This window comes from Cavia porcellus, unplaced genomic scaffold (assembly GCF_034190915.1).
Source record: "Cavia porcellus strain 051 isolate PalLab524CR breed Dunkin Hartley unplaced genomic scaffold, mCavPor4.1 scaffold_15, whole genome shotgun sequence".
NCBI classification, from domain to species: domain Eukaryota; kingdom Metazoa; phylum Chordata; class Mammalia; order Rodentia; family Caviidae; genus Cavia; species Cavia porcellus.
The window spans coordinates 10,269,230-10,278,691 of NW_026947498.1; the positions used below are offsets into that span (position 1 = coordinate 10,269,230).

At 54.9% G+C, this 9,462-nt stretch overlaps 1 protein-coding gene across 1 annotated transcript; it reads left to right on the top strand.

Moving 5' to 3' along the window:
* The first annotated feature begins 5,080 nt into the window (after window positions 1-5,080).
* Window positions 5,081-8,204, top strand: Cstb (cystatin B). Its single transcript, XM_003463947.5, has 3 exons — window positions 5,081-5,308; window positions 7,524-7,625; window positions 7,863-8,204. Exons 1-3 carry the CDS (start codon window positions 5,243-5,245, stop codon window positions 7,989-7,991), a joined length of 297 nt encoding a protein of 98 aa, XP_003463995.1. The 5' UTR covers window positions 5,081-5,242; the 3' UTR covers window positions 7,992-8,204.
* The last annotated feature ends 1,258 nt before the right edge of the window (window positions 8,205-9,462 follow it).

Here is a 9,462-nt window from a genome sequence, read left to right on the forward strand (position 1 = left end):
AGGAAATGTGATGTTTAACTTTCCGAGTCTGGCTTAGCTTGCTGAGCACGATGGTCTCCCCTTCCATTTTCCAGGACAGGGTTTTATCCGACACAGCACGGTGCATATGAAGCTCGCTTACCCAGCCTGTGTGGACCCGTGTCTCACTCTCAGATAGTACAGCTATAAAGATAGCTGTGCGTGTGTCAGTGTGCAATGAGCTCTGTTTTTTGCAGTGGTGCAGTTGGATCAAGTGGAACCCCTATATTTAGTGTTTTGTGGGCTCTCTAGACTGACTTCCAATGGCTGTTCTGGCTTACGCTCCCACCTTCCCCGCCCCACCCCACCTTCATAGTGTAGGTGTTTGTATAGAGGCATCTTGTCTAACAGCCTACCCATTTAACAATTAACTGTTCACACTAGCAACAGTTCTGACTTTTTGTTCACTTCTGATTTGCAGTGCCCTAATAACAAAGCTGTTGAACTTTAAAAACATTTATTGGCCATTTGCACATTTATTGGCTTTTGAGATGTGCCTACTCGGTTCACTTGCCCAGTTTTGACTGGGTTATTTTGGGAGGTTAATCTGATAGATATTAATCTATCAGAGGAGTGGCTGGCAAAGATTTCTCTCCCATATTGCAGGTTCTTTACTCTGTTGTTTCCTTTATTGTGTGGAAGCTTTTTTATGTAGTCCCATTTAACTTACTTAATTCAAGCTGGCCTCTAACACTCTGTGGTTCTCCTGCCTCAGTCTCGGGAGTGCTGGGATCACAGGCGTGTACCACCACACTCGGCTCACTTGTTGATTGTTGCTGTCATTTCTGGGGCTATTGTGGTCAGTGAGAAAAGCTCTATGGCTGTGATGTCAAGTGTCTCCCATGTAATCTTCCAGCAGCTTCAGTTCCTGAATTTATGTCTAGGTCTGCAATCCATTTTGATTTCAGTACAGGGTGAGAAGCAGGGACCTAAATCCTGTGCACCTAGGCATCAGTTTTCCCTGTACCCTTTGTCAAGACGGCTGTCTTTCCTCCAGGATGTCTCTGACCCCTCTGACAGAAATCAGATGGCCGCAGATGCACTGGTTTGCATCTTCCTGCAGCCCATGGACCTGATCAGCTTTCTATCAGCTCCTCGCCATCTCTGTCACCCTGACTCTGTAGTGTAAGCTGAGGGTTGGCTTGTGATGGTTCAGCCTTGCTCTTTTTGCTCAGGACCACTTTGGTAGTCTAGGTTTTACCCATATGAACTTTAAGATTTTTCACACTTCTTAAAGAATGTTTCTGGCTTTTAATCGGAACTTTGCTGAATCTGTAGATTGCTTTTTTAACACGGCTGTTTCCTTCTGACCCATGAACAGAGCATTGTCTTTTTCTACTTTGCGGCTGTTTGCATTTCTTCAGTGCTCTGTAGATTTCACTGTAGAGGTCACGACCTCCTTGGTTAGGTTGGTTGCTAGGTGGTTAGTATTTTTGCAGCTTTTGTGACAGTCCTTGTTTTCCTGATCTGTTTCTCAGTGGGCTGGTTACCGGTGTGCTTCGGGGTGTTTTATATCCTGAAGTCTTGGGTCTTCTTTACCAAAGTGCATGAGTAGCAGACACTCTTTGGTGCTTCGTTGTAGTTTCTAGCTGCACACCCTACAGCCTCTTGTGACCACAGGTGGGACCTTTGGGAGGTGCCTGGATCATGGCCCTCAGAGCTGACTTGCTGCTAGGGGAGGGTCTGATTGGAAGAGGCAGTCACTGTGGGCGTGGTGTGGGAGGGCTCATCTCCCTTCCTGGTCACCATGAGGTGAGCAGCTTTTCCTCCCCCAGGCCCCTCTTCTTTGGAGCCAGTGGGCCATGCACTGAAATGTGAGCCAAAATAAATGCCTCCTCAAACTGTGGGTGTCAGGCATTGTGTCCTGGTTCGAGGAAGGTAACTAAGACATGCTTGTTCTATGGCGGTCATCCTGTGGGAACAGATGTGGGTCTCCCTGTACTTGCCCATCTCTGCCAATGCAGGTGGCTGCTGCCTTGCTCTAGAGCAAGGCCTGAATCAGTATCTGCTCTGCTGGCATGTCTGCCGCCACAGGTGTTAACCACCTACTCATTAAGTGTGGGCGCCTGGGGCCAGCAGGGAGCTGGCTAGGGATCCCCAGAGTGCCACGGGTGGTGAACATCTCTAGTCCCAGCTCTCAGGAGGCTGAGGTAGGAGGATCACTGCAAGTTCAAGGCCAGCCTGAAGTACATTAGTGAGACCCTGTCTCAATTGTCTCCCCTGCCCCATCATGGTCACTGCAGCAGAGCTAAGAGGCAGGACAGCCACGCTGCCCCTTCTGATTGCTGCTACTGGGTGCACAGGGAGTTAACAGCAGTTGCCTTCACGGCTGAGTCTACCCCCTCCCTGGACTTCTGTGGACTTTTGTGAGCTCCAGGGTCCATCCAGAGACAGCTACCTGGGGTCCTCTGAGATGTTAATAAGCAAGGATCTAATGCTTCATCTTGTTTTCCCAGTCTGTCTGCTTCCTGAGCTGGAATTTACTTATCAGCAAGTCCTCATGGTGACGGTTTGCACCGTGAGGACACAGGTGGCCCACAGGCCCTGGGAGGGCATCTGAGTCACTGCTCTAAGTGTGTTAATGAGAACCAGAGCACCACGGGGACAAGGGGTGGGAGACACTGGGCAGTGTCATATGCACAAATGCCACTTGGGGTCTGCCAGGAAAATCAAATTTCACAAGTGAGATTTCAAACTTGCTTGACTCTGACATTTTGACTCTTTTTTTGAAACCAGGTCTCATGCCCTAGGCCAGGCTTTTCTCAAACTTGTGGTGATCCTCCTCTCTCAGCCTGCCAAGTGCTGGGATTACAGATACGTGTCATTAAGCTCAGTTAAAATTTTGATGTTCCTGAACAGATTTCAAGTTTGAATGATGTATGAAGCTTCTGCGATAGAACAGGATGACTGATTAGGAGACAGGTCTTTGCCCTGGGCCTCACAGGATGAGAAGCTGTGGTATCCAGAAATGAGAGGTGAAAATAGTTTTCCAGGGCTTCCAATGGGAAAGTAGTAACACAGCTGGATGTGAGGCTTTGCAGCGTACCTGATAGTAGCCAATCCCGATGCCTGCCGAGGCAGGTCCAGGGCTGGCTCCACACCCAGGCTGTGGGTTGCTGCTGCCCCCACGGGCCTGGGGTCTGTTTCTCTGCTCCCAGCCTGTAGCAGGAAGGCAGCTGGGACCCATGCATCATCATGGCAGATGTTGACCACTGGGTGACTCACCCCTCACATTACTGAGTCTGCTCTGCCTCTACTCGTGACCCACTGGCTGCCGGCCTCACATGGAAAAGACGGGTGATGTCCGACCCTGGCACAGCCTCCCAAGGAGAAGCTTCCTCCAGGCCACAGGGCCAGGATGCCAGGCTGAGGGCGTCTGGTGGACAAGAGAAGTGGCTTCTTGAGAATTCATGACTGCTCTGGTGTGCCTGGCTCGGGGTCTAACCTGGAGCCTGGGAGACTCACCTGGCACCACATCTGCAACCCCTGATGAACTGGGACTGGGTGGTAGCCCTATGTCTCCCACCTATCTCCGGTAAAACTCTTCCCTCTCCTTCCAGTTACTGGGTTCACAGGGCAGGGTGGAGGTGGATGCCTCGCTGACAAACACACAACTGTCACTTCACATGAGACAGTGCTGACTCAGCCCACTCACAAGCAGGCCAGAAGCACTGCTGCCCCTGCCTCAAGAGGTCACCTGGTGTTTGTCTCCTCTTTCAATCTGGGGCTAACCAGAAAAAGCTAGCTGTGCGCTTCAGCCAGACACACGGACACTTTGTCCCTGTGGGCCTCCCCTCCCCTGCAGGCCAGCCTCCAGTCTCTGCCGACTGCAGGCCAGGGCAAGTTGGGCCCTTGCACAAAGGTCCCTGAATACAAACCCTTTCTTGTTTTGAGAGTGTTATTAGGCATGACACCCAGGGCCTCCTACATGCTATGCAAGTGCTCTACCGTGGAGCTACATTCTCAGCCCTTTTCACTTTTAAACTCTTGGGAAGTTGCCCAGGCTAGGCTCCAATTTGAGATCCACAGCCTCCCAAGTAGCTAGGATTACAGGTGTGTGCCACCTTTTCAGGCTCTGAATAAGAACTGTTCTCCTTTCTCTTTCCTTCTTCCTTTCGTCTATGAGTTACCTTACCAGCCCTTTTCACCCTGGGTTTCACTAAACTGTTCATTGCTGACCCTCCTGTTAAGTCTTCCAAAATGCTGGGGTTACTGGAGTGTGCCACAGCACAGGCTTTCTCTAAAGCTGTTTTCATCGCGTGGTCCTGGTCTATTATCGGGATTTTGACCCTTCTGCTGTCTCCAAGGGCATGGGGGCTCAGCTCCAGCAGGGAGCCTAGGCTGCCAAGGGGACATCTCAGAGCCGCACCTCCTGCTGGCACTGTCATTAGCCCCACGGACATCTCAGAGCCGCACCTCCCGCTGGCACTGTCATTAGCCCCACGGAGCTGCAAGAGGGAAGAGACAGCAGAACGCTGTTCTGTTTTCTAGGAAAGCTTTCCGTTTTGGGAGACAGTGAATAGCAGAGTCTCTCCTGCCCTAGCTCAGGCTGGCCACGCCCGATTTCCCACCCTCCTGGGCGACGGGGTCAGGCGGCCCCTGTACGGCTCTCTCGGCCGGAGTCCCGCTGGCACATTCCCACCCGGGGGTTCGGTCCGGGGCCTGAATCTTAAGCCTGGATTCCCCTATTCCCGCCACGTCCTTTCTGACCCCTGCGGTCCCGGCCCAGCCCAGCCTAGGCTGCAGCCACCTCCCGCTCTCAGGCAGTGTCCCCACGTCAGCCACGCGCTGTCGCGGTCACTCCTGGTGTCCTCACAGCCAGGCTCTGCAGTGAGGCCCAGGTGAGCGGGCGTCTATCTCCCCAGCGACGACGCCGCACTCCCATCTGGCTGCGCGGCCGCGCCCCTGGGGTCCGCGTGACTCCCAAGCAAGAAGCAGAACGCCACCGCGGAAGGACGCGACAGGGACTTTCCGAGCGGGAGCCTGCGGTGGCGGGCGTACGCATGCGCCTGTGTGCGAGTCTGTGCTTGCGCATGCGTCCTGCGTAGGAGTCCGTGCGTACTTGTTCAGGCGCCGGCAAAAACTGGGGTGTGGGCCTGGGCTGGGGACAAGGCCCCGCCCACCCCGCTGTTCCGCCCGTGTCACGAGGCCGCCGCGCATAAACACTGTCCCGCGGGTGCTCGGGGCCGCTTCACTCGCCTCGACCTCCTATCTCGCCGCCAGCATGATGTGCGGGGCACCCTCTGCTGCCAAGCCAGCCACGGCAGAGACGCAGAAGCTTGTGGACGCGGTGAGATTGGGGTGCGAGGCGCGGTCCTGGGGCCCGGAGAGAGACCTCCTCGGCCCGGGAACGCGGGACCCCGCGGCGGGGGCGCAGGCGACCCTCTGCCACTCAGCGCTGTTTCGAACTCCCGAGTTTGAAGTTTTCTCCAAAGTGAAAAGGAGTGCTCTGCGCCCCACTCCGTGCCTCGGTTTCCCTGCCGCACGGTGTCAGCCAGACCCTGGGAGGGCGCCAGCCAGGTGCAGGACGCGCTGCCCAGGTCCGGACCCTTCTCTGCAGGGTCAGGGCGTGGGCCAAAGGTCGGGCAGGCCCCCTCCATGACTTCTCTGCCTGGTTCTCCTCCCGCTCCCCGCTGTGGTCAGCCACCGCTTGCAGCACCGGTGGCGTGGGCCGTCCGAGAGCAGTCAGCTGGTGACTCAGGCCCACAGGACCAGCAGAACTGCCCTAGAACACCCCTGGGCTGCCCGCGGCCGCGCCCATGTCTCAGTCCGTGGTCTTTCCTTCCTTTACTCAGCAGGGTGGGAGAACTGTCTCAGGTGGCGGAAATCATGTGGCGGGTACTGGGGATTGAACCCAGGCTCGTCGCGCTGAGTTATACCCTCGGCCCTTTTGTTCTTATTTTGAAACGTTGAGTCTTGCTAGGTCAGCATGTTCCCCAGGCTGGGCTTAAACTTGCAGTCTTCCCGCCTCATCCTTTGAAGGTGCTGAGATGAGAAGTGTGCATTACCATGGTGCCATTCTTACTGACCTGCATCAGTGTGTTCTGGGTCCTGATCCTTCTCCCACTTGCAGAGGGGACTTCAGATCAGAGCCTGGCCTTGGGTCAGAAGGACAGCAGGTCTTTCCTTTGGACCAGCACTTGGGATCCCCAGCTTGGTTGGGTCCCTGTGCCTCCCAGGCCCTTCACCCCATTTGATCCCCTGTGGCTGGTAATGCACTAACCTGTGGCCTTGTGGGAAGCCCAGTCCACCTGGCCCCTGTCCCCAGAGTCAGTCTGGACCTTGAGCCCCTTCCGCCATAGTCCAGTTCCTGCAGATTCCTGTTGTGCCCCTGAGAGAAGTCCTCTCCTCTCAGTCTGGGCAGGTGTCACTCAGCCAGCTCCATGGCTGTGACACACTGTGCTGTCTGTGCAGCTGCAGCATGCCCTGAACTGAGACAGGCCCAGGGATGCATTGAGTGTAGATGGCCATCATCTTTCTTCCCAGACTCTAACCTTTCCCACTGAAGCCACCCTTGGGTGGCCGAGTCACCCTACCCTGGATGGCTCACTGCCTACAGCTGGTCGGCTCCTTTGTTTCCAGCAAGGCTGCTGCCTCCTACTGGTGTCTTCCGGCTGGAAACTCAGTCCTCTGTGAGTCCCTGGCCATGCACTGTGATGGCAGCCAGGGACGGCACTTTTCACCTGCATTCGTTAAAAAAAATTGTCTTTGAGGGGCTGGGGATTTAGCTCAGCTGCATAAGTGCCTGCCTTGCAAGCGCATGGTTGTGAGTTTGATCCCTGGTACCAATAAAAAAAATTGTCTTTGGAACAGACCAACTTGCTGTTTCCTCCATATAAAAGTACCAGCACCTGAAGGTCAGAGCCCCTAGAAAACGGAATCTAGTGAGATGCTTGTTCACTGTTTTGATTCAAATTGGGGTCCACCTCAGACCCGGAGGCAGGCTTCCCCCTGCATGGTGTCCCCCAGCTGCATGGTTTGTCATGACAGAGGCCAGGAGAGCCCTGGGTAACCATGGCAGAACAGTGAAGAGGAGCCAGGTGTGCTTAGGATGTGGAAGGTGAAATACTAATGAGATTTGAGATCTGGGTTCACAGGAAAGATTTTGTTTTAAAAAATAAATTAGGGCTGGGAATACAGCGCAGCGGTGGAGCCATGCTGGATTTAGTCTTTGGCACCAACAAAATAATAAATAGAAGGTTGGTTAAAAATGACATACAGTCTGTGGAAATGTTTGCATACGCAGTGAAAAAAAATCGGTATGAGTTTGTGCATTGGGTTTTAGTGCAGTGATAAAAACCCTAAAATGTCCTGCAGCCCACAGAACATCCAGGGACGTCCTGAGCAAGCATCGGGGAGCTGGCAGCCAAAAGGAACTGGTTTCTTGCATTTCATTGGTGGAGCAGATGAAGCTCCTCCCTCTCTGCTGTGAGGCATGGCAGTGTCACAGCATTGGGTGTCATTTGTGGGGATCTGCTTAGCCTTGCCCTCCTCCCCACGCCTAGGTGAAGGCCCAGCTTGAAGAGAAGGAGAACCAGAAGTATTCAGTTTTCAAGGCCGTGTCCTACAAGAACCAGGTGGTGGCGGGGACCAACTACTTTGTCAAGGTGGGTGTGGTCCTGGGTGGTCTTGGACACCAGTGCTTCTGGGGTCCCAGGGCTTCCCCAGCTTTGGGGGTTCACGGCCTCTGGACATGTGGGTACATGGATGAGTGTGCACTGGCCTGCCCAGGGGGCACCACAGGAGCACCAGCTTCAGGGTCCTGTCCAGATAGGGAGTCGTCCTTGACCCAGTGGCCTGTGTGGGGTGGGTGCGGCCCTGTCCTCACGGTCCCTTCTCTCCAGGTGGATGTTGGGGAAGAGAACTTCTTGCACTTACGGGTGTTCGAGAGCCTCCCGCACGAGAATAAGCCCCCGGTCCTGGCCGCCTACCAGACCAACAAGTCCAGGCACGACGAGCTGGCCTACTTCTAGGCCCTCGTCCTGTGAAGCTCTGTGTTACCTGCAAGCCAGGGTGTGGGACCATGATGTAAATCATCCTGCTGGGCCAGTCGGCCATGGGAGCAGCTTCTTACTCTGTGGTTGGAAAATGGCTTTGTGTGATTTTCCCCTCCCAGTGAATGATCTCATATTGATCCAGAAGGCACCATGTGATCTCCCTCTAAATACATATTTTTAAAGTCTTTATGGATGGCTCCTCATGTCAGATGTTTTTCTTCATTTGGAGCCAGATGTGCCCAGGAAAGCATGGCTGGTGCTGACACAGCTCCATCCCTGCCAGTGTGATAGTGCTGCTGGGCCTGGGTGTCTGCCCCAGGTCACGGCAGAGCCGTGAGAGCCAGGACTCTCCATGGGCCTGGGCTGACGTCCCAGTCATGGTCCTGGGCTGGCCCTGGGCACTGTCCTCCAGCTCAGTCTCCCCACACAGCAAAGATAGGCCAGTAAGTCAGCTCCATGATGAGCTCCCCATGCTGGGCCACAGTTTCACTCTGAGCGTGGCTGAGAGACAGCGTGTGAGGGGAGCCCACCGCTTCTAACGGGAGGCATTCTTTTTTTTTTGTCTTTGAGACAGGGTTTCACTGTGGAGTTGAGCCTGGTCTTGAACTCACTGTGCAGCCCAGGCTGGCCTCCAGTTTGTAGTGACCCTCCTGCCTCAGATTCCCAAGTGTTGGGATTACAGCCACACACCACCCGGCCACGGCAGTATTCTGAGCAAACTGTAGGAAGCCTCCCGTAGTGGGATGCAGAGGAAGGAGGTGCAGTGAGCCTGGCCCTGCAACCAAGAGTACCCCTGTTGGTTTACAGAAGTGGCTGCAAGGAGGTCAGGTGCCTGAGGACCTTGGCGCTGCCACGGCCCCCTGGATGTGCCATCTGTGGGTGGAGCTGGGCCCCTACGTCTGGTGGTCAAATGGCTGTGTTCCTGGCCAGTAGGAGAGGGTGAGGGTCACACTGCACATGGGACACTTCCTGCCAGGTGCCGGGCAGCCGGTGTGCGTTTTCTGAGTGGAGTGGGAAGCTGGAGAGCCAGCCCCCATCCCCAGGAGCTGCCCTGTGTCTCCTCCACACCCCCATTTGTTATGCAGTGCACCCTGCTGGGCCAGGCTCCAGCCAAGCAGGAGGGAAGACCAAATCAGGGTCTACACAGGGTCAGCCTGGCCCAAGCCCCTGGGGAGTGCAGTGTTCTTTGTGAGTCCTGTGTCTTCTCGCAGGAGTCATCCCTTCAAGGACGCTGCTCACCTTGTCCTTGTTAGTGCCCGGCTGGGGCCCTACGGTGCACGCAGGCTGCCCCTGGGCAGAGGGGCTGGGCCAGGCAGCCAGAGAAGCAAATCCAGACAGGAAGGAAGGAGAGTTGAAGAGACTCAGAGTGGTGCTCTTTACAGGACTCCCTAGATAAAGGAGACGTCAGAGAATTCAAAGGACACTTTGATTACCCACCAGAGACACC

Excerpts from the sequence above, each read along its gene's own strand:
- Cstb (XM_003463947.5), top strand. The coding sequence starts at position 5,243 with ATGATGTGCGGGGCACCCTCTGCTGCCAAGCCAGCCACGGCAGAGACG. Across the intron at positions 5,309-7,523 it reads CGCAGAAGCTTGTGGACGCG|GTGAAGGCCCAGCTTGAAGA; the intron begins GTGAGATTGGGG and ends CCCCACGCCTAG. Across the intron at positions 7,626-7,862 it reads GGACCAACTACTTTGTCAAG|GTGGATGTTGGGGAAGAGAA; the intron begins GTGGGTGTGGTC and ends CCTTCTCTCCAG.